Source organism: Capsella rubella, unplaced genomic scaffold (assembly GCF_000375325.1).
Source record: "Capsella rubella cultivar Monte Gargano unplaced genomic scaffold, Caprub1_0 scaffold_1, whole genome shotgun sequence".
Taxonomy (NCBI): Eukaryota; Viridiplantae; Streptophyta; class Magnoliopsida; order Brassicales; family Brassicaceae; genus Capsella; species Capsella rubella.
The window spans coordinates 4,807,235-4,834,911 of record NW_006238923.1 but is presented as its reverse complement, the minus strand read 5'-3'; the positions used below and the strand labels follow the sequence as shown (position 1 = coordinate 4,834,911).

Here is a 27,677-nt window from a genome sequence, read left to right as displayed (position 1 = left end):
ACAGTAAACGCTAAAACGTTGTCGTATTTGGAGCACCTTTTATATATCTTTCATCTCCGGCGTTCAGCTCCGGCAACAATTAATTATTCTTGCGTTACTCCGTCGCCATGATCGCAAATTTCTCTTTCTTCCTTCTCCTTTCCGTCTCTGTCTTCGTTTCCCCTGCTTATTCCAAAGCTGCGGTTTCCATTTCCCCCAAAGCTCTGAATCGATCTGGTGATACCGTCGTGATCCAATGGTCCGGCGTCGATTCTCCGTCAGATCTCGATTGGTTAGGCCTCTTTTCACCGCCGGAGTCTCCTAATGATCACTTTATTGGCTACAAGTTTCTCAATGAATCTTCCACTTGGAAATCTGGATTCGGTTCGATCTCTCTTCCTTTAACCAATCTCCGATCAAATTACACGTTCCGGATCTTCCGGTGGAGCGAATCAGAGATCGATACGAAACACAAGGATCATGATCAGAATCCTTTACCGGGAACTAAACATCTTCTAGCTGAATCGGAACAGCTGAGCTTCGGATCCGGCGTTGGCATGCCGGAGCAGATCCATTTGTCGTTCACGAATGTGGTTAACACTATGCGTGTTATGTTTGTAGCTGGAGATGGAGAAGAACGCTTCGTGAGATACGGAGAAGCGAAGGATTTGTTAGGCAATTCTGCGGCGGCTCGTGGGATGAGGTACGAGAGAGAGCACATGTGTGATTCGCCGGCGAATTCGACTATCGGGTGGAGAGATCCTGGTTGGATTTTTGATACCGTTATGAAGAATTTGAATAATGGCGTTAGGTACTATTATCAGGTATGAACATATCCGAATCTAATGTTCTCTTAAAATCAATTCGATTTTGAAGCTTATGCATGAGTTTCTTTATTTGAGAATACGGGTTATCTCTTTGTGATAGATTTGGAAGAAAGAACATTTGCTTACAGGATTGATTAATGGATTTATCCTTCTATGAATTAGGTTGGGAGTGATTCTAAGGGATGGAGTGAGATCCGTAGCTTTATTGCTCGAGATGTATACTCAGAAGAAACCGTAGCTTTCATGTTTGGAGATATGGGTTGTGCTACGCCTTACACGACATTTATCCGCACACAGGATGAGAGTATATCGACAGTGAAGTGGATCCTCCGTGACATTGAAGCTCTTGGTGACAAGCCAGCTCTTATTTCACACATTGGAGATATAAGTTATGCTCGTGGTTACTCGTGGGTATGGGATGAGTTCTTTGCTCAGGTTGAGCCTATTGCCTCCAAAGTTGCTTACCATGTTTGCATTGGTAATCATGAGTATGATTTCCCTACTCAGCCTTGGAAACCTGATTGGGCAGCTACGATTTATGGAACTGATGGTGGTGGCGAATGTGGTGTGCCGTATAGTTTGAAGTTCAATATGCCTGGGAATTCTTCAGAATCCACGGGAACAAAAGCTCCTCCGACAAGGAATCTATATTATTCTTATGATATGGGATCGGTTCATTTCCTCTATATTTCCACAGAGACGAATTTTCTTAAAGGTGGCAGTCAATACGAATTCATAAAGCAAGATCTAGAGTCTGTAAACAGGGTGAAAACGCCGTTTGTTGTTGTGCAAGGACACAGACCGATGTACACTACGAGCAACGAGGTTAGAGACACTATGATTAGGCAAAAGATGGTTGAGCATTTGGAACCGCTGTTTGTGAACAACAATGTCACACTTGCTCTATGGGGGCATGTTCATAGATACGAAAGGTTTTGTCCGATAAGCAACAACACTTGCGGCAAACAGTGGCCAGGAAACCCGGTTCATCTTGTTATCGGTATGGCTGGTCAAGATTGGCAACCAATTTGGCAGCCGAGACCAAACCATCCAGATGTTCCTATATTCCCTCAGCCTGAACAATCAATGTATCGTACAGGTGAGTTTGGATACACTCGGTTAGTTGCGAACAAAGAAAAGCTCACTGTATCATTTGTGGGTAACCATGATGGCGAAGTTCATGATACTGTTGAGATGTTAGCTTCTGGGGAAGTAATCAGTGGGAGTAAAGAGAGTACTAAAATCCCAAGTCTTAAAACCGTTCCCGCTTCCGCTACACTGATGGGAAAATCCGACTCTAATGCTTTATGGTATGTGAAAGGAGCAGGCTTGATGTTTGTGGGCGTGTTTTTGGGGTTCATTATCGGGTTTTTCACCCGGGGAAAGAAATCGTCTAATAACCGTTGGATCCCAGTCAAGAACGAGGAGACATAATATTGAACTGAGCCTATTTAGGGGCATGATTTGTATAGGATCTCTTTTTTACCACGGTGAGAACCATGTTTCTCTACAATTGTTGGGAAGAGAACATAAGTTTTGTACACTCTAATAATACACTAGTCTTCTTGTGCTTATTCTTTGAAGAGCTTGTGTCACTTACTCACTACGATGTTACAGACCGAAGGGATTTTGTTGTAATTACTAATTAGTACTGTTTTGAGTATATATATATAACACTTTAGAATTGCAGAGGCTAATCAGTTGAACATCGAAATGCTGATTATACCAAAACTAGACTTTCTGTTCGGTTAAAGCATATTTGAAACAAAATGAAACTTAGTAATGTTTTAAAAAACAATTGTATCAAATGTGTTGTTATTTGACAACTTTATAGCAAAGAATGAACAAAGAAAAAGAAGAAAAACTCAACTGTAGGAAAGTAAAAAAAGATAAGATAAGTATAATATACAAATAAGAAGAGCAATATTTGTGGAAGGCTGGTGGTTGCTTATTTGGAAAGCAAATGACGTGCTCGTTGATTAGCTCCTTTAACACGAGAGTTAAGCTCATCAACATCGTCGCCGAGATGATCAAGAGCCTTGTTTTGCCTGCAATTTCCCCATAATATGATGAGTAATCTACATGCAAATTAATGCTTATATAAATGCATGAATATGTAATGTATTCTGTGTTATCTGACTTGTCGATCTCTGATCCCATATCAACGGCCATGCTCTTAAGGTCACCCAAAATGTCACTCAAATCTGAAAGTCCATCGTCTTGTTTTGCCTTCTCTTGCTGCATTAAACAGTACATTTTTCAACATCTTTCCTTCATTCTAAGATTCAAGATTTCTGCAGAATTTGTAAAAAAGAACACAAACCTCAACTTTCTGCAGTGCCTGTGTTGGTTGTTGTGCTGGCGGTTGGCTGCTCGATCGTCCTTTCGCACCCAAACCGAGTTTCTCTCGCTCTTCCTTGTGATTCTCACCCTTCTTGGACGGTTTATCTAAAAAGTTCAATAACTATATTAAACAGGACCACCATACCACATGAATAATCAAATCCAATCCAATCAATAAATATTTGAGATGATATGAGTTATTCACAAGTTAAAGATTTGGTTTTCTCTTCTTATCTTCAAACTGCAAACAGCATTAGAACAAACATGATCATCCTATGATCAAGAATTAAGAGTCCTAATGCGTGAAAACATTAAGGATTGACATGATATGAGATGTCAACGAGGTATGGAACGATTCTTCTATAATAATTCAAACTGAAAAACAAAAAATCATCATACACAGAATTTTATCCAATCAAGAATCTAAGAGCTTGGACGCGTCAAAACATTAAAGATTCTGGTTTTAAGTATATAAAAACCTGGAGTGATCATAGGTCCTGAGATGTTTTTAGTCTTCTTTGGTTTCCATGGCTTTGAAAACATTCCTCCTAAGTTGTTCAGAAGCTTCTCTCCCTGATTTAACATAACAGTTTTTTATCAACACCCCCATAAAACACAGATTACAGAGAACATATAATATTTCACCATACTGTTTTGGGGATCAAAGAAAGAAAGAAAGAAGGAAAAGAAAAGCTTTACCCGACTGAGATCTTTATCCATATCAACAGCCATAACATGAGTCCTGTTGATCTGTTCACCTTGCTCATGCAACATTTCGAGCGTTCTTGTAGCATCCGATCTTATATCTTCAGCGATTTTAAGACAATTGTTAACACCTTTGGTTGTTTCTTCGGCTTTATAAACAGCATAGTTCTCCAACTCTTGTGTCGTTTGGCTCTGCAGACCACCGGAATCGCGGAAACCGTTCTTGTATTTGTCGTCATCGTCGAAATCAGGCGTTATAAGGATTGGTTCTGAAGAAGTCCTTCTTCCTGCAGTGATTGTTCCGCCTTTGTTGTTTGACGATTCATTGGGAAGCTTATTGTTACCCGGAGATTTGAAAAAACCAAACATCTATTTAACAATGAGACGATGATTGATCAAAGATTATCAACAACTTGTTATGAAAATGTTAAAAGATTGAAAATTACAAATCAAGAAGAGATAGAGAATCTAATGGATTACCTGTGAAATCTCTTGAAATATTCTGATTAAGAAAAATGCAGAGTAGAGGGAAAGGAAAATGGCAATCCAAAAATGTAATTTAAGAAGGGATCAAAAGAATCGTTTTTGATTCTCTCTCTGTTTGTGTACCGTTGAAGGGATTTAGAGATGAAAGGAGATGCGTTGGAGAAAGAGAATTCATCCACCGCCATGTCACGTCCTCTGCTGCTCCCTATTTTGGGACAGTTAAGTCTGTAATAATCGAACACTCTGTTTCCAGAGACAAGGCTTATGTTATGTGTCTAATATGTTCAAGACGTTAACAAGGAAATAGAGGAAACGTCTACCGAAAACAAAGAGAGAAAAATAAGAAAAATCTGGAGAAGTTAATTACTGAAATTGTAGGTATTGGAAGTGAGATATGTGTTAAAAATATGAACAAAATGTTAGTTTATTAAACAGTTTGAAGATTTTTTCTTCTTCTTACAACGAAATCTAATTCTGATTTGCAAAGGTAATAAAAAAAAAAACCTAAAAGTATCAAAAACACAGAGCTTCCAGGGCCATAAACTATACAGGACTCACTGAAAACTTCCAACTTGAGATTTCCTTAAATAATGCATTTTACATACACAAGATTCAGAACTTGAGAGCAGAGTAAGAATGGAGAATGGAGATCGTTCTTCATTTACTTCCCTCTGGAAAAATCATCCCATGGGTCTTGACCAAAGATCTCGTCGATGATGTTTGAAGTTGGAAGCAGATCAATGCTCTTAGTCCAACAATGATCTGGTAGTATCGAATCACAAGGATCAAATGAATATGAGTTATCCACAAGATCATTGCAGTGGCGCCAGTAGTTACCAATGCTGGATTCTTCTCTGTTTCTAACTTGACATCGGGAGTAGATTGCATTGGACATGCTCGAATCTTCATTAACATTAACCTCTTCTTCTTCTTCTTCATCCCTTGAGAGGCTTTTTTCGGCTTTATCATCTGATGGAGTTTCAGCACCATAAAAGGTGTTGTCATACTCTACGTGCCACTCGTCATCATCACTATCAACATCCAGCCTTTTCGAACGATTCTGGATAGCTCGTCTTCGCAGGATAAAGACATTGAAATAATAGCTCACAATTTCCTTCATGCTTCTTGACGGAAACGCAGACTTAAGGTGTTTCCAGAAATCCCGGTCAAGTGAAACTGGATTGGAGTAAACAACCTCGTGAAACAGATCTTCCTCATCTTCAGTTAGTTTACCGGCAACTTCCTCCCCCATTTCACAAAGACCTATATTCAGACATCTGTCGTATCCAATAGTTTCAAACAAGGCTTCCCTGTTTTCCATGATATGCTGCTGCACACATCTGATGGAACCTTTGTCCAGGCACATGCATTCCTTTCTTCCTTTACCAATATCGCAAATCTCGGTTTCACTGTCAGGCATTGGAATTACGCACTTCCCCGTCACTTGTTTTCCAACATAACCAATAGCCTGACCGGAGTGATCACTTGCCTCTTCCTTGACACATTCAGGAATATCAGCCTGGTAATCCGCCCCAACTGGTACTGGTTTTCTAGGAGAACTCGGACACCAATAAGCATCTTCTTCTGAGCAAACTGGTCTCCAAGGTATATCTGACTCAGGAGATTCATGAGAAAGGGTAGACTGAGTCGTCGCTCCAGACTGAGTATCCTCCTCGCACAAACCGGTTGTGATCCAAGAGAAAGGCGCATTGATCTCAAAGCCCTTCTCCTCACATTTATACCCATATAGATCACTTATATCATCTCCTGCTAACAATTAGACAAATAATAATCAAGCCAGCTGCTTAGGTTTATCATGCTCACACTCTGCAAGATGCATATTATTATTACCTACGAAACCTGACTTCTCCAGTGAAACACGATATGAAACTCCTTCATCTAGTTTGGCCAGCTTATTGCAATAACTAATCTGTCTTGCATGCTTGACATTCAGCTCTTGCACATCCTCAGCGTCAAAAGTGCGCTTGAAACCCATATTTTTTTTGGCCTGTAAAATTAGAACCAAAGCCACTTAGTTACTTGGCCTCAAGGTTATCCACTTACACTGACAAGTGACAACTCTAACTCTATTTAACCGGTAAAATAATTTAATTAGAGTATTAAAAAAATTAACCCCATTATAAATTTTTTTTTTTAAAAAGAAAAACCCCAAATTCGTTAGAAAACCTAACCCTAGATTTCAATTCACGGATTAAATCCCAAATCAAGAATCGAAAATCAAAGAATCGGTTAATTATCAGGAAACCAAACAAAATTCCTCAATCAATTGACAGATCTGAAGAACCCTAGAACATCGAAATCAACGAGACCCCAAATCGGATAATAAAAATTGGGGGAAACTGGAATTACGAACAGATCCGGTAAAACTATTGAAGGAAATCAACATCTAAAACAAAAGATCGATCAGATCTGATGTTCTTAGATCTGGATCTAACTCAAACCCTAGATTTGACCAAAAGGAAGCGATGATAACAAAACAGGTATCGATTGAAAGAAGAAATCAAGAGGAATAAGAAAATTACAATTGATTTGAAGATCGATCTGGAATAAGGAAGGGATCTGAGCAAAGAATTCGAAGAAAATTTTGTAGGGAAAAAAGAAAAAAAAAACAAATTGGGGGATATTTCGAACGCGGCTAGGGCTGAAAATTCGTGCTATTTTCGATTAGGGGAAAGACCCGATTTTGAAACCCGGATTTAATTCGGATACCGAGACAACATCGAATGAGCTGTACTTTATTTAAATTCTTTATGAGATTCGAAATTACTAAATTATCCTCGCCGTATACTACCATCAACGTGCCTAGCAACTTGTGTTGGCATATTCGGTTCGTATCTAAATCTTATAAACCGGAACGAAATAATTCACGTCGACACAAATTGGTATTCATATTAACAAACCGCACCAATTAAATTATTATAAGCCCTAAATCCCCAAATTAGATTCTCACGCGACCATTATCATCGTCACTCTTTGTTTTCTTCAACCTGTCGACAACACTCCCGATTTTGCTCTGGTAACGTTTTCATTTAGCTTGACTTTTCGTCGAAATTGGTTCTTGTGGAAGTATCTACCGATAAATTTTGATGCTTTAACTTGTTCTGGGGATTTGAATCCGTTCTCTGGAATTTGAATTTTATATGTGAATCTGGGTCGTTGCGTATTCTTTAGTTTGGATGATTGGTATAAACATAAAGCTTGTATCTTAAGTTTTATATTGAATCCATTTTGTAGGTAGTGTGCTTCGTTCAGTAACTTGTGTGTGATAAAATCCAATGGCGCTAGTTGTGATTTGTGGGCAACCTTGTAGTGGCAAGTCAATAGCTGCAGTAACCTTAGCTGAAACACTGGGAGAGTCTGAAACCAAACAGAATGTTAGGATCATCGATGAGGCTTCGTTTCATCTGGACCGCAACCAAAACTATGCTAACATGCCTGCGGAGAAGAACCTGAGAGGAAAGCTCAGGTCAGATGTTGATAGATCAGTTTCCAGAGGCGATATCGTTATTGTAGATTCCTTGAACAGTATCAAAGGTTACAGATATGAGCTTTGGTGTATCGCTCGTGCTGCTGGGATTAGGTATTGTGTTGTTTATTGCGATGTGGATGAAGCTCATTGCAGGCAATGGAATAAGGAACGCAGTGATAAAGGTGAAGCTTCATATGACGATGGTATTTTTGAAGATCTGGTAAGAAGATTCGAGAAACCAGAGAGAAGAAACCGGTGGGATTCTCCTCTGTTTGAGCTGTACCCTTCTCGAGAAGGAATAAGCAAATCCTCTCCTGTGATTTCAGAGGCTGTGACTTATCTAACCAAGACTGTCGACTCCAAAACCCAAGATGTGAGAATTCTCCAACCAAGTATCGCGACTCAGGCCGCTAGATTTTCAGAAGCGAATTCTCTTTACGAGTTGGACAGGGCGACACAAGAAATCATCAACGCGATTGTGGAACAACAATCACTTGGTGGGGCTATAAGCAGAGTTACTCTTGGCAATGATCTCCCTCCAATAGAAATCTGCAGACCGATTGGACTACCGGAGCTAAGGAGGCTTCGGAGAACGTTTGTTAAACTGATGGGTCAATCGAGTCTAAGCGGGCCACCATTACCAACTGATGCAGAAAGTGCAAAGAGACGTTTTGTGGACTACTTGAACAGAGAGTTTGGAGGTAACAACGCTTGAAATTTGTGTGTAGAAAACACCTTACGATTTGGTTTTTTTATCGTCTTAACTCAGTCAAGGTTCATCCTTGTTGCTCTTCATTGAAATTTTGGGGGGATAAATTGATGTGTTATTTTAATGCATACATATATGATACTTATTTGTCAAGTCAAACGCTGTAGTTTGATTTGTAATAATGTTTCCTTAGTGAGAAAGTGAAGTTATTAGAGAGATCTAACTATTTCAATTCTTTAATCCCCTCTTTTTCTTGTTTTTCTAATACTGAAAATTCAAAAGACAAAGACACGTTTGACATTTTTGGGTGTATCTTAAATCATATAATAAACTTTATATTTTTGTCGGCAAACGTTACATGCTGACAAAAAAGAAAAAAAAAACTAGTACACATATTCATTTACACCCAACATTTAAATACAAGATTTGATTTGAAAAAGAAGCACAAACAAAAACCTACATCAATACTATCGTACTAATCAGATCCTTAATTATTTTATCCAGTTCATTAACTTTGTAAAATAATCAGGTAATGCTTTTATATTTGTAGACATTCGTTGGTAAAAACTAAAAAGCTCTTTAATAATGCAGCTTATATTATAAAGTATTCATACAAATAATATAAAATACGAAACGACAAAGGTAGAGACACAGTACCAGAAAAGCTTAACAGTCCTCTCCTCTCATATCACTGGAGCTTCGCTTCGCTTCGGCCTTTCGAGACGCCATTGTTGTTCAAAATCTAAATCATTCTTCTTGAAAAACCCCTTTTTGATTTTTGTTTTCGTTTACGATCGTTCGTATCATTGGTTTCAAGCTTTTCCTTGTTGATCTGAATCATCTAATTCGTCTTCGTCATTTTCGAGATCTCATTATAGGAATATGAGATTGAGTTTTTCGTCGGGCTCACGAGGTTCGTTCTTGGCTCCTTTTGCTTATGATAACTAATACATTTTACGTCGACAAAAAGTAAAAAAATTTTTGTAAAATACAAAAAGGCAAAAAGTTTCTCTCTTTTTTTAGGAAATTTTGATTTTTGATCTGAGAAAGTTTGGTTTGCAGGTTTTGTTGGTTTGGTGTTCGTTTCCGTAATTGGCAATTACGAGTTAGTTCTGAATTTGGCGTTCAGTGACTGATGCCTCTTTCCTGATTTGGATTATTTCTCCTCATGATTCAAATGGTGAATCTTATGGCTTGATTAGGCAAATGTTAGTTGGAATGAGGAATCTTATAGAGACAGGAAGAGTGGTTGTATAGTGTAGATTTGATTACAATAAAGCTCTTGTTTTGATCCTGGGACCATGAAGCTTGCCTCAGTTTTTGGTCTTAGACCACGGATCAGCGGCTTACTTTTCTTAATCCTCGGTGTTATTGCTCTCATTACCATTTTAGTACCAAATTCTGATGATTCTCCTTCTCCAACTTCAACTACGCGAGTGACGCATAACATTTTTAGTAACTATGGGAGGATTAGAGAGCAAGCAGCTATTGATTATCTAGATCTAAGGTTTTTCTCCTTAGGGGTTAATCGGTTAAAAGAGTTTCCTTTATGTGGCAAAGAAAGAGAGAACTATGTTCCTTGTTATAACGTATCAGAGACTATACTTGCTGATCGGAATTGTGGGTCTGCAAGAGAAGAGGAAAGATGTGTAGTTCGTCCTCCGAGAGATTATAAGATACCACTTAGATGGCCTGTTGGTAGAGATATTGTATGGAGTGGGAATGTGAAGATTACTAAAGATCAGTTTCTTTCATCAGGAACTATGACCAAAAGGTATCTGAGATCACCAAGCTTTAGTAAGATTTTTTTTTGTTATGCAGTTTCAGCTGGTGTTGTGCCATCTTAATCTATTCTACTGCTTGTTATTAGGCTAATGCTGCTTGAAGAGAATCAAATTACGTTTCACTCGGAAGATGGCTTGATCTTTGACGGGGTTAAAGATTACGCTTTTCAAATTGCTGAGATGATTGGATTAGGAAGCGATACCGAGTTTCCCCAAGCTGGTGTAAGTTGATTTGCCTTCTTTCCTCTTATCATTGATCGTTTTGTGTTAGTTATGTTTATCACATAAGAACTCTTTATATTGCCTTCCACTGCTTGCAGATACGGACTGTTTTGGATATTGGTTGCGGATTTGGTAGCTTTGGTGCACATCTAGTGTCTTTGAACGTGATGCCTATATGTATAGCAGAGTATGAGGCAAGTGGAAGCCAAGTCCAGCTAGCTCTAGAGAGAGGCCTTCCTGCAGTGATTGGAAATTTCTTTTCAAAACAGCTTCCATATCCAGCTTTATCATTTGACATGGTCCATTGTGCTCAATGTGGGATTACTTGGGATATAAAAGGTATTTATCTGGTATGGTTTATAATTTTTCACTTATCTTGGGTCTATGAATTTGAGGCTTTGAAATGGAACTTCTATAAAGTGACAGTAATAGAACTTCTATAAAGTGACAGTAATAGAACTTCTATAAAGTGACAGTGCTTTCAATTATTTGACCTTAAGCAGATTCAATGCTACTCTTGGAAGTGGATCGTATCCTCAAGCCTGGGGGTTATTTTGTTTTAACTTCTCCTACAAGCAAAGCACATGGAAATTCTCCTGATGCTAAGAAAACAAGTATCTCAACACGTGTGGATGAGTTATCTAAGAAAATCTGCTGGAGTCTCTCAGGTCAGCAAGATGAGACGTTTCTTTGGCAGAAAACAGCAGATCCAAATTGCTATTCATCTCGGTGAGTATGAGAACAGAGTCCTGAAGTTTGGTTTCTTCACTCACAGTCACACTGATGTTGTTCTTTCTTTTTCTTGCTTGTTGTAGCTCGCAAGCTTCTATACCTCTTTGCAAAGATGATAATGGTGTTCCGTATTACCAACCTCTTGTTCCATGTATAAGTGGAACCAAGAGTAAACGCTGGATTCCTATTCAGAATAGGTCTAAAGCTTCCGGAACTAGTTTGTTTGAGCTTGAAATTCATGGTAACTGTTGATTTCGTCGGAACTAGTCACTCTGTTTTCATTGCTCATTAGTTTCTGGCGGTTAATGTTCTTCTGTGATAAATTTCTTTCAACAGGTATTAAACCTGAAGAATTCGATGAGGACATACAAGTATGGAGATCAGCCCTTAAAAACTATTGGTCCTTGCTTACACCTTTGATTTTCTCAGACCATCCCAAAAGACCTGGTGATGAAGATCCTGTCCCTCCTTTTTATATGATACGCAATGCCATGGACATGAATGCTCGTTATGGGAATCTGAATCATGCCTTCCTTAACCAAGGGAAATCAGTTTGGGTGATGAATGTCGTCCCAGTCAAAGCACGTAATACTCTTCCTATTATACTTGATCGAGGTTTTGCTGGCGTTCTACATGACTGGTGAGTGTGTTTTCTTAGATTTCATGTTGTTAATCACATTTATCTCCCTTAGGTCTCTTTAGATGACTCGAGAATGTTTTGTTTTGCTTATATCCTCCTTTTCGCTTATAACATTTGTTTCTTGGCCATTTAATGCTGTGCAGGTGTGAACCATTCCCTACATATCCGCGAACTTATGACATGCTTCATGCCAATGAACTTCTTACACATCTTAGCTCAGAACGATGCAGCCTAATGGACTTATTCTTGGAAATGGACAGGATTCTCCGCCCTGAGGTTCTTTTCTACACTCCCAAAATATCTCATATGATCCTAACTAGAAACTTATCATAAGCTGAGATAAACTTAGTATATCCTGATTGATTGATAGGGATGGGTCGTGCTAAGCGATAAGCTTGGAGTGATAGAGATGGCGCGTACACTAGCTGCTCGTGTACGTTGGGAAGCACGGGTCATTGATATTCAAGACGGTAGTGACCAACGGCTCCTAGTTTGTCAAAAACCATTCCTGAAAAAGTAACTAAAGAAAAGAAGCAAAATCAGCAAACTGTCAAAAAATTTGCTTCTCTACACCATCGACACTACAAGTACAGTATATTTTTCATAGGTAATCTCTCTCTTTCGTGCTCTCTCTCTCTCTATTCTTTCAACAGTTCTCTGAGCTTTGAATTCAAGAACTCACAAATGTCATAATCTTTTATACATAGTGACTGAGTTCTCTTCTCTCATTAGAATGAATCAGAGTTACACATTGCTGAACTGATACAAATGTTGCTTGCAAATTCTGGAGAGAAATCAAGAAGATGGAAATGGAGACTGGGATTTTCTTACCAGTGGAAGATTTTATCAGATTACAAACATTCTTTACATATTTTTTTTCTTTTATTTTTCTGTTTTGCAAACAGAATTGCAGTTTTATATTTTTTCTTCCATATATTTTTGTTAGTCCTTCATCTCAGATATGTATTTGTTTTCAGTTTTATTTTCCTCGTTTCGTAATTACTTTTCTGTAGGATCCTCTAATTGTGTGGTAATATATTTTATTTAAAAAAAAGAAAAAGAAAAAAGCTGAATATTATGGAGATGCGGGGGATCGAACCCCGTGCCTCTCGCATGCAAAGCGAGCGCTCTACCATTTGAGCTACATCCCCATTTGTTAACTAAGCTTGTGTATTAACTATATAGCAAACATCCCATTTTTAACAAATCAAAACCTGAAGTCTAAAGTCTAAACATAACAATGTTTTATTATTTATTGATTCTTGCTTTCCTGGTATCAAATTAAAACCTCTCAATAGTTTCATGGGTTACTCTAGGTCGTTCTTTACCTAAGAAAGCTCTATAAAGAAGAAGACTATGGAGTAGTAGAACACTATATACATATATATACAAGCTCTTTGGTGTTTTTACCTTGTGATACAATGCAAGCTCTTTGATTTATATAGTATATGTATATGTATATGTATATTGAGCTAGGGTTTGCGGCGGCATCCCCAAATTGTTTAGAAGGAGGCGCAAAAAGCCAAATCCACCACCTAAGTCGGCAGTTTCAATGTTTTGTAACTCCAAACTTGCGATGCTTTTATGAATTATGACTTAAAAGACTTGGTTATTATATACGCAGAGACATCTTTGTCCCCCATATATATGTAATACCTGATGCTTCATTTCACTCATGGTTCGTATTAGTTATATATAGTTAAAAAAAATAAAGCTGGTCCTCTGTTGATACTCAAAGTTGCATCACTCAAAGTTGATACTCTGTTTTCTTTATGCACAATATCCTATCCTCCTCCACAAATCTCATATCAAAACAAGTTCCTCATACCAAACGATTTTATTTCTTAATTTTCCATGACTCAGTCCATTTGATCAACATTGCCAAGCTTGAACCATGCCAGCTTGTACCATGAAATATGCTGCAAGGTACTACTAAGACCATCCTCAATGCAAGCATATTAGGGGGTATCTTACCCTAAGATTTGCAAAGAGAGAATCTTATATAAGGTATTCTCTTTGCAAATCTTAGGATAAGATACTCCCTAAGATGCTTGCATTGAGGATGGTATAAGAAGTCTCGGTTGTGATTTCTATTACAGCTATGATTCACTTGGTGGCCTGAATGACTTTTTCTTATGGTCAAACGTTGCATGCATGAAGAGACTAGGTTCTGCTTCCATTTTTTGTCCGCTGCTTTTTTCATTTCTGCCTCCCTTGTTCTCTATGTAGCTGTTTTATTGTCTCTAGCCCACAAACAAAAAAAATGTTCAAAAATCTTTATGTAAGAGAATTTGGAGATGCGGGGGATCGAACCCCGTGCCTCTCGCATGCAAAGCGAGCGCTCTACCATTTGAGCTACATCCCCATGATGTTCAATGTGAACTGTATCATCTACATAATGTTACTCATAGATCCCACCACGCTGAACGCCTGAACCACTCTAAAGTGTCTAAAACACAATTTTCATCTGGGAAAGGAATTAATATAGAAAAAATAATATACACTCTCACGTATATACTGTATGCTTAAAGTTGGAACATTGGCATAACATATGTAAGATGATGATGAATAAATAGTCGAAACCATTCTTAAAATTAAAACTCCAACCATTAACAAACAAACTTGTGTTCAAACTTATCAATTACCGTTTTATTGAGGTACACACAGACACACGAGAAGTATACCACCCTTCAAAAGAAAAAAGAGTACTACTATTAAATTTAGAGACGTTTCATCAGAATATGTTACAGGTCACAACATGCAAAATTTCAAAAACTGTTTTAGTTTGCTCAAAAAGTTTGTGACTCGTATCCAAGAAAATTCACAATCGAAGAATTTTAAAATGAACAATAGCACGTAGTAGTATGATATTGACAATTTAGGAAGAAACTTTTTTTATTCTACATATTGCCACGCATATGAAGAATATATGATCTTCTATACGTAGTTCGTCAATACATGTCAGTTTTCAACTCTTTCTTTTTCAATACGTTATGAATCAACCTATTATAATCATTTCAATAAAACAAAAATAAAATGTTTATTAAAAACATGTAGAACCAAAACACTGACTTATATACAAGTCTTTTTTTGTCCCAATTATTTTTATTAAACCACCTTTCATTTTCTAATACTCTCTTAAGTTCTGTGTACATCTTCTCTCACCCTCTCTTTCTAAAGCCATCATCTTAAGTTCTTCCTCCTAAGGTCAAAGTATATTTTGTGCTTCTCCTAACCAGCGATCTTAATTACTACTAGTCATCATGGAAGTGCTTCTGGGTCTTTTGCTTCTTCTCTTGGCCTTTACCAAATCTTCAAGTAAAGCTTTCTTCTTCTTCTTTTTTTTTTTTGGTTTAGTTCTTATATTCATGTTTCCTTAATCAAAGCTTTCTGTGAAGCAATGATCTTTTAAATCATAGATTTCAATCTAAAGCTATGTCTCTCTCCCTCTAGGTGCAATTTACTGTGTCTGCAAAGATGGGATAGGAGACAAAGAGCTTCAAACAGCAATAGACTATGCATGTGGAACCTTAGCTGATTGTAATCCAATCCATGACAAGGGTCCTTGTTATCAACCTAACACCATCAAAAGCCACTGTGATTGGGCTGTTAACAGCTACTTCCAGAACGCAGCTCAAGTCACTGGAAGCTGCGATTTCTCCGGCACTGCCACTACCAATCAAAACCCACCTTCCAGTAAAGTCCACTACCCCTAAAAGTCTACGGCTTATGTTGAGAAAAATTCATGATCATGATGATGTCTTTTTGTTTGTGTGCAGATTTGGCTACTGGCTGCATCTATCCTTCAAGTCCTAGGTATGTATGATCACTTCTTCCATTAACTTAAAGCTGTCTCATTCGTATTAATATTTTGAAGTTTACTTTTTTTTTTTTTTGTAACAGCTCTTCTACAAGGTCACCTCCATCGACAACACCACCAACGGGAACAACTCCTCCGACGTCTAACGGAACTACTCCAAATACAGGAAACCCGTTTCCAGGAACTCCGTTGTTCCCGGGAACTCCTCCGGTGTTTGGTCCAACCGGAGGTTTTAACCCAGGCAACGGAGGGAGTGGTGCTTCAAGTTTGGTCATCTCCTCTGTTTTCACACTCTGTTTCTCATTACTAGCGTTTCTATGGGGTTGTGATGTAAGGTTGTGATTTCGCCACGTGTAGAGAGACAAAGACGTCCACTTTTGTGTTAGTCTTTGATTCTATTTTGGGTGGAACATGAAAGCTTAGGCGTTTGTTGCGCTATCGTCTATGTAAAGGTTGGTCTAATCTTGAGTAAAAACAATGAAAAAATAGAACATCAATCTTAGTGTTGAGAATGGCAACAAGCGTTTTGAGAAGTGATGAGTTTATGATGAAGACCTCTCAACAACAACCTTACCAACTCGTTTGTTGTGTAAAAAATACTTTTGTTTTTTAGATTATACACAAGAATAATTCATTTTGATCAATCATAGAGTACAACAAGTGTGGTGGGGATTTGGTTCATTTATTCAAAAAAAGACCAACCAACAATGAAACAAGTGAAGTATCAACTATACAATTTAAGAAGTTAGATTTTGGTAAGAAACACATCTTCAATAATTTTCCCAACCCCCAAAGGCTCTAAGATATACTTTCAACCACTTTACTCCGGCAAGTCTCTCTAACAAACTCTGTGATCAATTTGGCCACAGTAGCCGGTTTTTCGACATGGGGAAGATGTCCACAGTTTGATATTTGTGCCACTCGGGCGTTCGGTAACTCTCCGTGCAGTCTCTGCATTGAAGGAGAAATGATTTAGTACTATAGAGACCATTTTAAATATTGTAGTAGAGATAGAAAAACTCTAACCCAAGCGAGCTTGTTGCTGATGATTTGGTCATCCTCTCCCCATAGTATCAGCGTCTTCTGTGAAACCTGCACAACAGAATCTTATTCAGTAGCCTGCAACAGAAGATGTAGAGTAGAAAAAACAAAAAACAAAAAAGAAGCAAACAAAGAACATCAATGCATAGATTCTCTTCTTGATTTCATCTTTTCCAAAAGCTAAATGAACAGAAAGTGGTTTAAAAGAAACTACCTTTTTTATAAGAGAGGTTATGTTGTATCCTCCACTCGTCATAAAACTAACAGTTGCATCTTCCCACCAAGGATATAAACAATGCAACCGACCAATCTAGATTGAGAAAATAAATTTAGACTGAGAGCTAGTTCCTTGTTTACCAATGAGAACTCTTTGGTAAGGCTTGTTTACCTTTGTCCAATCCCAACTAGTTTCCAGTGAGATACCATTGAAACAAATGAAGTTCACGTATAACCGTAATGGAATACTCTTCAGTAGATATACCTAAAATCAAACCAAGTTCATATACCCAAAAAACCATAAAGTTAACAGAACTGTGAAGAGTAGAGAATAATCTTCAAGCACAATCAGGGGAAATGTATGTATAGAAGTTGATGAAGACTTACCCCAGCATAAGCTGCTGCTTTGGGTAAAGTTGCCAAGTTGCCAGTACCTTCTGAGTAAACGCTTGCGTCCATTAAAACCAAGGACTCAACCTGAAGATTCGAAAATTTCTTCTCATAGTCAATATATTCTGAACATGTCTTACTAATAAACTTCTTTATGAGAAATAATGAAAGCTCCTTAAGGGTTCCATAGGTACCGCTTCTGGATGGTTGACGGCAATGTCAATTGCGACAGCAGCACCAAGGCTCGGTCCAACCAAAACTACAGGTCGTTTAATATGAGTCTTCCAAAACTATGGATACATACAAGAAGAGCCAACTCAGTTCCCATCAACTCTATATGATATCACATTAAGTAAAGAAAATTGACTAAAAACCTTGTAAAAATGCTCTCTTTTAGACGTTACATCACACGGAGGAAGTTTCCCTACAAAAGAAAGCATGGAAGATGAGCAAGTAGTGTGAAAGAAGTTGAAAATTTGAGTGCGTAGGAGAAAAAGGGAAAGGAAGGTAAAGAAAAGAGAGAAAAGAACCTAAATCAGAAAAACCCCAACCAAGGATATCAAATGCCCATGTTTCTAAACCGGCTTCTTCAAGCAATGGATAAGTGTATCTCCACTCTAAACAAGAACTGTTTACAAGAGTTTTAAACTTAAAAAGATACCGCATAATTTGATTGAAATCAAATAAAATAGTACCTATCAAATCCATGAAGAAGCACAACAGGACTACTTGTCTCGGTCCGCGTCAGCGGTGTCACGCAACTGCTCATAATACCTTTTTCAGTGAAGCTGACCTATACTTTCCACATCACATGACAAAGAAATTAATTGTCACATGAAACCACTGTTGCAACTAAGAGAGTGTGAGAAGCTCAAACTCTCCATCATCATGAAAGGATCATACTTCAGATTTTAAAAAAAAAAAACAGATTTGAAATTTCAGATAGATTTGTAAACGTGTTACTTACAGATACGGGAAGCCTCTCGATTCTGGCGGCGAGCTTCAGAGCAAACGTGTCTTTGATACTCTCAACATCGCTCGGCAAAAACTTCGGGAACTTCTCCGCCGTCACTTTGAACGGACGTCTCATTTTACATCCCGACTTAAAAACCGGCTGAGAAACCGCCGTCGCCGTCAACGTTGAGAGCATCGTAAAAGACGACGCGTCTCTCTCTCTCTCTCTAACTCTGTTTCATTTCGCACTTAGCGGTTGGTTGGTGGTAACTTGATAGAACAGATATGACACGTGGCAAGTAACTTCATCCTACGTGGTTTAATCTCAGCCACATATTCTAGAGACTACGGCTAATTGGGCATCAATCCAACCATCCAATACACACCATCGCAAATTTAGATTTCAACTAAGAAAAAGAATGGCCAAAAGTGAAAACTTACGAGTGACCGACCAATGTATTCTGATGTAACAAAAGGCTGATGAAACAATAAGAAACAGAGATATGAAATATGTACTTTAAGCTCATCAAAAGAGCTTCATTTTGTGCTTTCTACATCCCGAACGAAGCAAATAAAACATTCAAATGAGAAAGCAAGGAACATGGCTTGTTTGCAGGTTCCACATGTTCCATTTCCCAAAATCTCAATCTACAAGCTTCCCGTTGATTTCATAGAACAAACGGTTAGAGCTATCGCTGATTCTCTCAGCTCCACGCATAATCTTCTTGCAATCTTCATGCCAATGCTCTGGCATAAACTCTCTCAGCTTCACTTGAGGATCCCTTATATCAAAGTTATTGTATACATCTCTTGCAGGTAAAACATGCTTCTGCCAGAAATCAACAAGTGCCGGTTTCATATCCTCCCAAAACGCGGTATCTCGCCAAACTCTGAAGAGGCTGCTTCCCCTTGGAGTCCAACAATAAAAATCCAACCAATCAGCATCCACAATCTCCATTAAACCTTGAAGTTGTGGAACACAAGTCCAAGGAACCTTCTTCCATGGATAAGCTTTCCCGTCGTAAAACGGGCATTTCACTTCTAACACACCCCTTGAAGTTACACCGTCTTTAACTACATTAACCATTCCATCAGGAGAAGCTCCTAACCAGTCTTCTTCAGGGGTTTCCCCCTTCTTATACACAACGAATTCAGGCATGAGGATATCGTTTCCCGTTAACTCGTTGTATCTCTCGAGTGCTTCAACCTCATTATCATTGTCCCAAAACGTAGCTCGGTTCCCAGCAAACTGTTTCGATGCCCCGATTTTCTCTAACCAAAGATTTCGTCTACCCTCGGGAGAAAATCCAATAGCATGTGAAAAGTTACTAGCTGTTAACCTATTCTTTCTCAAATGTTGCCAATTCTTACGCCAATGTTGAGTTTGTTCCGTAACTGATGATGATGATGATGATGATGATGATGATGATGCTACTTCTTTCTTTGAAACTATACCAATGATTTCGGATATTACCTTTGGATCAGACTCTGGTTCGTTATACGGAATGTGCAACAGACGATGACAGTTAGCTAAATCATCACTGCCAAGAAAAAAAAAATCAAAAACAAGGGTAAGAATGAAGATTATCAAGATTTAAAACAGTGAAAACAATTTCCCCAAATTAGTTCAATTCGAAAACCGATTTCAAAATCAAAAATTGAGCCCCCAAATTTGTTAAATTTCTCTTACAAAACTCCGAGCTAGACAAAGTAATCAGATAGAGACAACAACTGACCGTGCACGCTTGTAGAAGATACGACGAAGCATATCGGCGACAGCACACCGGCGGTGAATAGACGAATTTGATTCTGGATTTTTAAGGGTTTAAGGAAACAGACGATTCTGTATGGTATAAAAAAGTCAAGATGAATGGGCCGTAAAGGCCCAAATAGTTTACAGATCGTACGAGTTAAAACCATATAATATCGGTTATTTGGTTTGTAATTCAAAAAGTTTTGGTTATATTCGGTATAATATAATTGATACCTTGCAAATGTCTCAATTTGTCGATGATTGATTTCGGTTCGAGTCCGAATCGAAAAGTTTGGACTTGGTTCAGTTCGGTTCGATTTCTGTGAAAAGTAAAACCCTGAGAAAATCTTTGGAAGCACTCTGTTCATTTCTCTTGGTCGGAGAAGTCTCTTCCTCAGTCTCTCTGCTTTGCTTATTCCCAATATTTCATGCGGTTTTTTCCGATTCCACTATCCTCACATGTGAGAGGATTGATTCGACGAGCACCCTCTTCGCGATTCTACGTGGTTTCTGCACTCGCCCGGAAGGAGAACCTTGCAATCTCACACTCGGAGCAAGTGAAAGAAGGTAACTTTGATCGTAATGTGTTGGAGTTGAATGAAATTGGGGTTCTTCGGGTTTTAAATACTATGAAGGATGATCCTTATCTTGCTTTGTCGTTTCTGAAACGAATTGAAGGAAACGGGGCTTTGCCTAGTCTCCAAGCTTATGCAGCTGTGATCAGAATTGTTTGTGGTTGTGGTTTGGAACAGAAGTTGGATCCTTTTTTTGTGGGATTCATCAGAAAAGGAGATGAGGGGCGAGGTTTCACTGTCATGGATTTGTTTAAGGCCATTGGAGAATTGGGAGTGTCGTTGGTGTTGTTGACCCGGCTCTCCACTGCATTGGTTAAAGCCTATTCTAATCTTCAAATGTTTGACGAAGCTATTGATTTTTTCTGGGAAATAGAGCGGCTGGGGTTGGATGCGGATGCGCATACTTATGTGCTTGTGGTGCAAGCTTTGTGTAGGAATGATGATACACAAGGAGTAGAGAAGGTTCTTAGTAGACTGTTCAACTCAGAGACTAGGAATCCTTGCGTGTTTTATATGAATTTCATTGAGGGACTATGCTTCAATCAGATGGCAGGTATAGCTAATCTACTTCTCCAACCATTGAGAGATGCAAATGTTTTGGTGGAAAAGAGTGCACTTGGACTTGCATATCGCAAAGTGGTTCGTGGTTTATGTAATGAGATGAAAATAGAAGAGGCTGAAAGGGCAGTTCTTGAGATGGAGGAACTTGGGATTGATCCGGATGTCTATGTTTACTCTGCGATAATTGAGGTACATCGCAGGAATATGAATATACCTAAAGCTTTGGATATTTTTAAGAGAATGGTGCAGAAAAGAATAAGAATAAATTGTGTGATTGTAAGCTCAATCCTTCAGTGCTATTGTCAGATGGGAGAATTCTCTGAAGCTTGTGATCTATTTAAAGAGTTTAGAGAGATGAACATTCCTCTTGATAGGGTTTGCTACAATGTTGCATTTGATGCTTTGGGAAAGCTAGGCAAAGTAGACGAAGCTATTGAGTTGTTCCGAGAAATGACGGATAAAGGAATAGCTCCTGACGTCATCAACTACACGACGTTGATACGTGGTTGCTGTCTACAAGGTAAATGTTCTGATGCCTTTGATTTGATGATTGAAATGGACGGAACAGGTAAAACACCTGATACTGTTATATATAATGTACTTGCTGGTGGATTGGCTAGGAATGGTCTTGCAATAGAGGCACTCGAAACTCTGAAACTGATGGAAGCTCGGGGGGTAAAACCCACTTATGTTACACACAACATGGTCATTGAAGGCCTGATTGTTGCAGGTAAAATGGACGAGGCTGAAGCGTTCTATGAGAGTTTGGAACACAAATCTCAGGAAAATGATGCAAGTATGGTGAAAGGTTATTGTGAAGCTGGCTATCTTGATCAGGCCTTTGAAAGATTCATTAGACTGGAATTTCCTCTGCCCAAGAGTGTGTATTTTACTCTATTCAATAGTCTCTGCGCCGAGAAGGATTATATCAGCAAAGCTCAAGACTTACTGTATAGAATGTGGGAACTTGGAGTCGAACCTGAGAAGAGCATGTATGGAAAGTTAATTGGTGCTTGGTGTCGAGTTAATAATGTGAGAAAAGCCCATCAGTTTTTTGAAATTTTGGTCACTAAAGAGATTATCCCTGATTTGTTCACTTACACTAACATGATTAACACCTATTGCCGGTTAAACAAGATGAAGCAAGCCTATGCTCTTTTTCAAGACATGAAGAGGAGAGATGTCAAACCTGACGTGGTAACATACACAGTTTTACTCAATAGCATTCCAGAGTTGGATATGAAGAGGGAAATGGCAGCCTTTGATGTTAAACCAGACGTTGTCCACTACACAGTAAAGATTAACAGATATTGCCAGTTAAACGACCTGAAGAAAGCCAAAACTCTTTTCAAAGAGATGAAGATGAGAGAAATCGTACCTGATGTGGTAACATACACAGTTTTGCTCAGTAATGATCCAGAAATAGATCTTACAAGGGAAATGAAAGCCTTTGATGTTAAACCAGACGTTTTCTACTACACGGTTTTGATTGATTGGCAGTGCAAGCATGGTGATATTAGAGAGGCAAAAAGAATCTTTGATGAAATGATCAAAAGTGGGGTGGATCTTGATGCTGCGCCTTACACAGCACTAATAGCTGGTTGTTGCAAGATGGGAAATGTTAAAGAGGCGAAAATGATCTTTGATCTAATGAGTAAAAGGGGTTTAAAGCCTGATGTTGTGTCTTACACAACGCTAATCGCTGGTTTTCGTAGGAATGGGTGTGTAAGTAAGGCGGTCATGCTTATGAAAGAGGGGATTAAGCCGACTGAAGCTTCCCTGTATGCAGCACACTAAGCTAAATCAAAGGCCAAGAGACTCCAACGATGATGAAGAACCTATATTTAAATGGCCAGGTGAGGGTGTGGAAGCACAGTTATAGGTCTTGAGAACAAAGTTTTTTGTCAGTTGACAAGAAATTTGGGATCTGCGTCGGTGTATATGATGATGTGAGCTCACTATTATCCTCAGTGATACTAAGTATCTTCAGGGGTTCAGGTTTTGAGAACGAAACTGGTAGATTGAGGGATGGAAAAAGACAAAGGCGGGACAAAGCTTGTCTTATGGAGCTTGAGAACATAGGAACCGTAAAGGTAGAAATTTTGCTTATGACAAACCATTTATCCGGCTCAAGGAATAAACTCGCCTAATTCACAAAACTATCACTGCAGGAACGCAGGTAAAGAACAATGACCTGATTGTGGCAATAACGTCAACAAGAATGGTCAGTATTCCTAAGCTTTGAAACAGGGGATTTTCACTGCTCTTTCTGTACTCTGCAATTTCGTACTTATGGCGTCATCTTGACACAGGAAGTAATCTCCAGAACGAGAATATAAACTAACACGAAGACCTTTTGACTGTATTTTTCTGTCATGCATAAAATGTAAAGTGTTATTTAAGTAGCTAGCCTTGTATATGTGTTTTTAAAGTAGCTAAACTGTAAACTGTAGAAGATCTTCGACGATGCATATTCATGAATCTTTGTATTTAATAAAATCCCGCTTTCATGCATGCAGCAGCTTAGAAAAGTGGAGGAATTTAATATCTTAGTGGGGAATTACTGATCAATCAAGTAACATAAATTTGATATTAAATCCAAGTTTTCACCCTAACTATTATTTAGTGGGGATAATCATAAATATTGTCTAGTCTTAATAATTATCAACAAAAGAGGGTTCTAGAAATGAGTTTTTTTTTTTCTTTTTTTTCTTTCTTTAATTAACTTATCTACGCTTCGGCTTCGGCTTCCTCAGTTTCCACGAGTTGACCAGATAAAGAACTCCTTCCTTGAGAGTAGCTTTTCTATTTTCTTTGAAATTCCAAAGCTCAGGCACTACGTACCTTCCACTGCCATTGTACTCGTTCCTTTCTTTAAGCGCTTGTGTCACAGCTGCATACACTTCCTCACCCAACTCTTTCCTCAGCTCTTGTAGCTTCTCATCTTCTTCATTCAGCTCTTCCTGCAAAATCATTATAGTTTCTCTCGTGTTCTTAGATTGCAGGAGCTAAGGTTTTTTTAAGAAGCACCGATTGAAGAGAACAACGTGTATGTACTGTTGTTTACCTTTGGGGTTCCATCTTTTACAATGACCTTAATCGGGTGCCAAGCCGAGTCTCCCAAGTGCTCTTCCCACAAAGAACAGAGCTCTTCGGCTTTTTCATCAGCTTCTTCGGCTGGATATTTCTCTTTAGCTAGTTTTTGGAATGGTTTCTCATCCAATGCTCCCATTCTCTTCACACCAATGTAAGCTCGTACGGTCAACTCCCGCATTGACTGCACATAGCTCAAACATAATTAGTAACAAGTACCAAACATAAAATGGCAAATCACTTACACTATCGTCCGCGTTTTCTATTACGAGGTACCAGGGAAAAACATGGAGTCTCACTAGAGCAACACCACGGATGTTCATCAAACAGAAAATCCAAACAACAAACCCTCAAAAGAAGGAGGGGAGAGCTAGAGAGAAGCTGAGAATTGCTTACTTTAATCAAAGCCTTGCGCGCATCCTGTAGCTCATCGTTAGTGTAGCCATGTTTTACAACAAGAGCTTGATAGATCGACTCTTGGTATTCCCACTCCTCTTCTCTCTCCTTCAGTTCTTCCTTTGTCTTCAATATCATCTTCATTAATATTGGATCATCACCTTCACCATCTTGCATGTGTCCCATGACCTGCAAGTCACCCCTCATACGCTCTATCTCTAGCTCCAATGCCTGCTCAGCATCAATCTTCTGCTCAAGCTCACGAACTTTCTTACGCAATTCATCTTTCTCCCTCTGTACAACAACAGCCAACTTTATAACTGTGACCAAAAATCAAACCGTCAGCAACTCGAAGAGTAACTTTTAAAGTGTATAGCCTACCTGTTGCTGCTCTGCCAGTCTCATCATGTCTTCATCAGCTTTGTTTTGCTCTTGAGTTGCCATCAAGTTCTAGCAGAAAATTATAAGATTCCACGAGTCATTGCTAAGATTAAATTAGTATAAGGGTAGAGTTGTACAAAGCATGAGAATGTTACCTTTTGTTTTTGCCATTGAAGCTTTCTCCGCTCAGTCTTATTCTTAACTTGACATTTATCTAGAAATTTCTCTCGGTCTTCATATTCTTTCCTTTGAGCTTCCAGATGCTGAGACGCCTTTTCATGTTCTTCGTAAACATCAGCCAAATAATCACGGGCAGTTTGATGCATAATACTCATTTCTAATCATTGAAAAGTAAACTGATCAGTTTTCAAATTTAAATACTAGAAAAACACCTCAATCAAGCAAAAATCCATTTCATAGTAAGAGAACATACTTTCATTATGTGTGTCGATCATTTCATCTTTCTCTCTCAATCTTTTCTCAAGCACCGAACTGGTTTCTTTGTATATGCTCTCCATTTGTTGAAGACTAGTGCTTTTAGTCACCAGTGTGTTTTCCAAGTTCGAGACAAGTGTCAATGTCTTTCTTTGATCTTCTGACTCTTTACCAGAAACACTCTTCAAGTCTCCTTGTTTCCTGAGGTGGTCACCAATAGCAGTTCTTGAATAGTAGTCATCCTGTTTTGCTACCCATCCATAAAGGTTATCACCTCGATCGCGTGTGAGATCATAGCTTCTCTTCCCACACTGATTGATTTCAAAATATGTCTCAAACATGGTCGCGTTTCTGAATCCTTCCCACTCTTTACCAAAATCAACAATAGCAAAACCACTGAAACCAAGTTTTCCATTCCACAGTGGCGTGACTTTGTGGGGACTAAACCCTTTTTTGACCAATTCTTCCTTTATCTTGCTTCCACTCTCACCAGTATACTTTCTTAATTTTTCACTATAAGTTCTTTTCATGTTAGCCAGGATACCTTTCCAGGGATGCACAAGCATCAGATCCCCATTACCAGCACCCAAAGAATCTAGCCTCTGAGGATATTTTGGAGAAAATCTAGCACCATGGCTGAGACCAATCTGTTGGACATGTGCTTCTCCCTCTTTCACACCAGAAATTAAGCAAGGTCTTTTGGCAGGGTATGATTTGTCTTCATTGCTAAGAGAGGAGTTTAAATTATCAGAAAATGTTGGGTTTTCTTCACCATTTCGTCTAGGATCATCTCCTGAGACAGACTTCGGTTCAGCTTTAGCAATATGTGGTGAAGTAGAATTTTCAGTGCTTATCAATTCTCCTTCTTCAATAGTTGAAAAAGTAGAATTCCACTTTCCAGTAAACTCCTCTTTAGGAAGAGAAGAGATCTCTGGAGTTGGAGTAGGATCGGGTCTTTCCCGAGGGCGGAGATACTTCCTCATATATCTCTCCAGTGCGAGATGTCTAGCTTTCTCTCGCCCATCCTTAGTACGGGAACTACCACCAATACCAGAAGCATGTCGAAGCAAGTCATCAAACTGGTAATCACGCTTTCGATCTCTGTAGCAGAAGGGACATCTGAACAATGACTCTGAGATTTTGACCTCCCTGGTACCATCTTTCATTTCACTGTAGTATCTGTACTCCAGATCCTCCATCTCTATTCTGGAATACATTGCAACCTACAACACAAAACATCCCATAGTTTCCACAGTAAGCCACAAAGAAGCTGGTTATAAATCCAATCAGCTTACAAAAACAGGAATAAGAGAGAATGATAAACTTTCCGTGGTTATGCAAACTAGCATAGCAAAATGTTGAGCTAAATTCATCAAGTCCCATGATCATGAGTTGCATAACCCCTTATCCTTAAACCCTGAACCCGAAATTGACTAAACCCAATTCCAGAAACCTAGTAAAAATCACAACTTTTTAACAACCTAGACGAAGATGATGAGTAAGAAAACGACCCAGTAATTACAAGAAGGCAACATTATCAGTTAGACGAAGGTGAAAGCAAAACCAGCGAAAACCCTAACATTAACACAACTGCATTTCTCCAACTCAACAAAAAAAAAAAAGAGCAGAGAGGAGAAGATCAGAAGAACAAAATGGAAATTGCGTAAGTCCAGACCACAAACCCGACGAAGAGAGACGCTAAAAATCCAAAGGAATTAAACGAAATGACACAAATTAGAGAATTTTCACGGAAACAGTTTAAATAAAAAAAAAAAATCGTAAAATGTATGTAAAAATAAGAGCTGTAAGGAAACAAAGGCAGAAGAAGAGGAGGAGGAAGGATGAGACAAACCTTTGGAGTGACGCAACGAGCAACGGCGACGAGTCTCCTTCAATCAGGTGAGGGAGAGATAGTGAGACGCGAAAACCGTGACTGGAAAGAAAAGAGTGAAAGACGACGAAAGATACATACTTGTATGAAGGAACCAAACGCCGATGCTCTTTAGCGTGTCATATTAAACCAAACCGAACCAAAATTTCATTATTATTAAACCGAAATTGAAATTAGAAAGACTGGTTTTATCATTTCATACCGAATTTGTCCTGATACAGAATGGGAATATACGTGACTTACTTAACACAAAT

The 27,677-nt window shown here is 38.7% G+C and overlaps 10 protein-coding genes and 2 non-coding genes across 16 annotated transcripts; 5 read left to right on the top strand and 7 right to left on the bottom strand.

The window, feature by feature from the left end:
• Positions 1–2: 2 nt before the first annotated feature.
• On the top strand, positions 3–2,469 carry LOC17900192 (probable inactive purple acid phosphatase 2). Its single transcript, XM_006306901.2, has 2 exons — positions 3–803; positions 969–2,469. The coding sequence occupies exons 1-2, from the start codon at positions 108–110 to the stop codon at positions 2,238–2,240; spliced, it is 1,968 nt and encodes a 655-aa protein (XP_006306963.1). The 5' UTR covers positions 3–107; the 3' UTR covers positions 2,241–2,469.
• Positions 2,470–2,674: 205 nt separating this feature from the next.
• Positions 2,675–4,403, bottom strand: LOC17900817 (putative SNAP25 homologous protein SNAP30). Its single transcript, XM_006306331.2, has 6 exons — positions 4,335–4,403; positions 3,849–4,223; positions 3,629–3,722; positions 3,130–3,254; positions 2,947–3,044; positions 2,675–2,854 (listed from the first exon to the last, which is right to left on the bottom strand). Exons 2-6 carry the CDS (start codon positions 4,221–4,223, stop codon positions 2,755–2,757), a joined length of 792 nt encoding a protein of 263 aa, XP_006306393.1. The 5' UTR covers positions 4,335–4,403; the 3' UTR covers positions 2,675–2,754.
• Positions 4,404–4,737: 334 nt separating this feature from the next.
• LOC17899151 lies at positions 4,738–7,027 on the bottom strand. Of its 2 annotated transcripts, none has more exons than XM_006307577.2 (3): positions 6,884–7,027; positions 6,192–6,348; positions 4,738–6,110 (listed from the first exon to the last, which is right to left on the bottom strand). In XM_006307577.2, the coding sequence occupies exons 2-3, from the start codon at positions 6,334–6,336 to the stop codon at positions 5,002–5,004; spliced, it is 1,254 nt and encodes a 417-aa protein (XP_006307639.1). In that variant the 5' UTR covers positions 6,337–6,348; positions 6,884–7,027; the 3' UTR covers positions 4,738–5,001. The 2 variants fall into 2 exon arrangements, with proteins under 2 accessions (XP_006307639.1, XP_006307638.1); XM_006307576.2 differs by having other exon boundaries at positions 4,738–6,107.
• Positions 7,028–7,291: 264 nt separating this feature from the next.
• Positions 7,292–8,771, top strand: LOC17896821 (protein KTI12 homolog). Its single transcript, XM_006305390.2, has 2 exons — positions 7,292–7,377; positions 7,596–8,771. Exon 2 carries the CDS (start codon positions 7,637–7,639, stop codon positions 8,543–8,545), a length of 909 nt encoding a protein of 302 aa, XP_006305452.1. The 5' UTR covers positions 7,292–7,377; positions 7,596–7,636; the 3' UTR covers positions 8,546–8,771.
• Positions 8,772–9,196: 425 nt separating this feature from the next.
• On the top strand, positions 9,197–12,849 carry LOC17897212 (probable methyltransferase PMT4). 3 transcript variants are annotated; one of them, XM_023777066.1, is made up of 10 exons: positions 9,197–9,452; positions 9,602–10,313; positions 10,410–10,545; positions 10,644–10,884; positions 11,049–11,274; positions 11,361–11,518; positions 11,614–11,917; positions 12,061–12,193; positions 12,288–12,524; positions 12,660–12,849. In XM_023777066.1, exons 2-9 carry the CDS (start codon positions 9,841–9,843, stop codon positions 12,435–12,437), a joined length of 1,821 nt encoding a protein of 606 aa, XP_023632834.1. In that variant the 5' UTR covers positions 9,197–9,452; positions 9,602–9,840; the 3' UTR covers positions 12,438–12,524; positions 12,660–12,849. The 3 variants fall into 3 exon arrangements, with proteins under 3 accessions (XP_023632834.1, XP_006307032.1, XP_023632833.1); XM_006306970.2 differs by having other exon boundaries at positions 12,650–12,849; XM_023777065.1 differs by having other exon boundaries at positions 12,625–12,849.
• Positions 12,850–12,995: 146 nt separating this feature from the next.
• Positions 12,996–13,068, bottom strand: TRNAA-UGC. The gene has a single exon. It is a non-coding gene; the product is annotated as a tRNA-Ala (tRNA).
• Positions 13,069–14,209: 1,141 nt separating this feature from the next.
• Positions 14,210–14,282, bottom strand: TRNAA-UGC. The gene has a single exon. It is a non-coding gene; the product is annotated as a tRNA-Ala (tRNA).
• Positions 14,283–15,015: 733 nt separating this feature from the next.
• Positions 15,016–16,270, top strand: LOC17899185 (PLASMODESMATA CALLOSE-BINDING PROTEIN 3). Its single transcript, XM_006303777.2, has 4 exons — positions 15,016–15,235; positions 15,371–15,613; positions 15,697–15,733; positions 15,821–16,270. The coding sequence occupies exons 1-4, from the start codon at positions 15,181–15,183 to the stop codon at positions 16,077–16,079; spliced, it is 594 nt and encodes a 197-aa protein (XP_006303839.1). The 5' UTR covers positions 15,016–15,180; the 3' UTR covers positions 16,080–16,270.
• A 130-nt stretch (positions 16,271–16,400) lies between these two features.
• LOC17898832 (uncharacterized hydrolase YugF) lies at positions 16,401–18,572 on the bottom strand. The gene is made up of 10 exons (XM_023789882.1): positions 18,352–18,572; positions 18,080–18,177; positions 17,915–18,012; positions 17,759–17,808; positions 17,579–17,674; positions 17,382–17,471; positions 17,167–17,259; positions 16,993–17,088; positions 16,764–16,829; positions 16,401–16,688 (listed from the first exon to the last, which is right to left on the bottom strand). Exons 1-10 carry the CDS (start codon positions 18,532–18,534, stop codon positions 16,536–16,538), a joined length of 1,023 nt encoding a protein of 340 aa, XP_023645650.1. The 5' UTR covers positions 18,535–18,572; the 3' UTR covers positions 16,401–16,535.
• Positions 18,573–18,840: 268 nt separating this feature from the next.
• LOC17900357 lies at positions 18,841–20,145 on the bottom strand. Its single transcript, XM_023789884.1, has 2 exons — positions 20,075–20,145; positions 18,841–19,879 (listed from the first exon to the last, which is right to left on the bottom strand). Exons 1-2 carry the CDS (start codon positions 20,104–20,106, stop codon positions 18,982–18,984), a joined length of 930 nt encoding a protein of 309 aa, XP_023645652.1. The 5' UTR covers positions 20,107–20,145; the 3' UTR covers positions 18,841–18,981.
• Positions 20,146–20,477: 332 nt separating this feature from the next.
• Positions 20,478–23,741, top strand: LOC17897133 (putative pentatricopeptide repeat-containing protein At1g13800). 2 transcript variants are annotated; one of them, XM_023789467.1, is made up of 3 exons: positions 20,478–20,658; positions 20,770–23,320; positions 23,399–23,741. In XM_023789467.1, the coding sequence occupies exons 1-2, from the start codon at positions 20,520–20,522 to the stop codon at positions 23,022–23,024; spliced, it is 2,394 nt and encodes a 797-aa protein (XP_023645235.1). In that variant the 5' UTR covers positions 20,478–20,519; the 3' UTR covers positions 23,025–23,320; positions 23,399–23,741. The 2 variants fall into 2 exon arrangements, with proteins under 2 accessions (XP_023645235.1, XP_006306757.2); XM_006306695.2 differs by having other exon boundaries at positions 20,478–23,320.
• A 46-nt stretch (positions 23,742–23,787) lies between these two features.
• Positions 23,788–27,468, bottom strand: LOC17899520 (factor of DNA methylation 4). The gene is made up of 7 exons (XM_006306805.2): positions 27,385–27,468; positions 25,531–26,755; positions 25,253–25,434; positions 25,098–25,166; positions 24,717–25,010; positions 24,295–24,504; positions 23,788–24,190 (listed from the first exon to the last, which is right to left on the bottom strand). The coding sequence occupies exons 2-7, from the start codon at positions 26,747–26,749 to the stop codon at positions 23,954–23,956; spliced, it is 2,211 nt and encodes a 736-aa protein (XP_006306867.1). The 5' UTR covers positions 26,750–26,755; positions 27,385–27,468; the 3' UTR covers positions 23,788–23,953.
• Between the last annotated feature and the right edge of the window lie 209 nt (positions 27,469–27,677).

Bases quoted from the DNA above. Each gene is read 5' to 3' on its own strand.
- LOC17900192 (XM_006306901.2), top strand. From the start codon at position 108: ATGATCGCAAATTTCTCTTTCTTCCTTCTCCTTTCCGTCTCTGTCTTC. The intron at 804-968 runs GTATGAACATAT...TCTATGAATTAG, and splicing joins GCGTTAGGTACTATTATCAG to GTTGGGAGTGATTCTAAGGG.
- LOC17900817 (XM_006306331.2), bottom strand. From the start codon at position 4,223: ATGTTTGGTTTTTTCAAATCTCCGGGTAACAATAAGCTTCCCAATGAA. The intron at 3,255-3,628 runs GTTTTTATATAC...TGAACTTTTTAG, and splicing joins AGGACCTATGATCACTCCAG to ATAAACCGTCCAAGAAGGGT. The intron at 2,855-2,946 runs GTCAGATAACAC...GGGAAATTGCAG, and splicing joins ATGGGATCAGAGATCGACAA to GCAAAACAAGGCTCTTGATC.
- LOC17899151 (XM_006307577.2), bottom strand. From the start codon at position 6,336: ATGGGTTTCAAGCGCACTTTTGACGCTGAGGATGTGCAAGAGCTGAAT. The intron at 6,111-6,191 runs GTAATAATAATA...TCTAATTGTTAG, and splicing joins GGAGAAGTCAGGTTTCGTAG to CAGGAGATGATATAAGTGAT.
- LOC17896821 (XM_006305390.2), top strand. From the start codon at position 7,637: ATGGCGCTAGTTGTGATTTGTGGGCAACCTTGTAGTGGCAAGTCAATA.
- LOC17897212 (XM_023777066.1), top strand. From the start codon at position 9,841: ATGAAGCTTGCCTCAGTTTTTGGTCTTAGACCACGGATCAGCGGCTTA. The intron at 10,546-10,643 runs GTAAGTTGATTT...CACTGCTTGCAG, and splicing joins CCGAGTTTCCCCAAGCTGGT to ATACGGACTGTTTTGGATAT. The intron at 10,885-11,048 runs GTATTTATCTGG...GACCTTAAGCAG, and splicing joins GATTACTTGGGATATAAAAG to ATTCAATGCTACTCTTGGAA.
- LOC17899185 (XM_006303777.2), top strand. From the start codon at position 15,181: ATGGAAGTGCTTCTGGGTCTTTTGCTTCTTCTCTTGGCCTTTACCAAA. The intron at 15,236-15,370 runs GTAAAGCTTTCT...CTCTCCCTCTAG, and splicing joins GGCCTTTACCAAATCTTCAA to GTGCAATTTACTGTGTCTGC. The intron at 15,734-15,820 runs GTATGTATGATC...TTTTTGTAACAG, and splicing joins ATCTATCCTTCAAGTCCTAG to CTCTTCTACAAGGTCACCTC.
- LOC17898832 (XM_023789882.1), bottom strand. From the start codon at position 18,534: ATGCTCTCAACGTTGACGGCGACGGCGGTTTCTCAGCCGGTTTTTAAG. The intron at 18,013-18,079 runs GTACTATTTTAT...TCTTGTAAACAG, and splicing joins CTTCTTCATGGATTTGATAG to TTCTTGTTTAGAGTGGAGAT. The intron at 16,830-16,992 runs GTAGTTTCTTTT...TCTGTTGTGCAG, and splicing joins TAACCTCTCTTATAAAAAAG to GTTTCACAGAAGACGCTGAT.
- LOC17900357 (XM_023789884.1), bottom strand. From the start codon at position 20,106: ATGCTTCGTCGTATCTTCTACAAGCGTGCACG. The intron at 19,880-20,074 runs GTCAGTTGTTGT...TTTTCTTGGCAG, and splicing joins ATCTTCTACAAGCGTGCACG to TGATGATTTAGCTAACTGTC.
- LOC17897133 (XM_006306695.2), top strand. From the start codon at position 20,520: ATGCGGTTTTTTCCGATTCCACTATCCTCACATGTGAGAGGATTGATT.
- LOC17899520 (XM_006306805.2), bottom strand. From the start codon at position 26,749: ATGTATTCCAGAATAGAGATGGAGGATCTGGAGTACAGATACTACAGT. The intron at 25,167-25,252 runs GTAACATTCTCA...ATTTTCTGCTAG, and splicing joins TTCAATGGCAAAAACAAAAG to AACTTGATGGCAACTCAAGA. The intron at 24,191-24,294 runs GTAAACAACAGT...ATGATTTTGCAG, and splicing joins TAAAAGATGGAACCCCAAAG to GAAGAGCTGAATGAAGAAGA.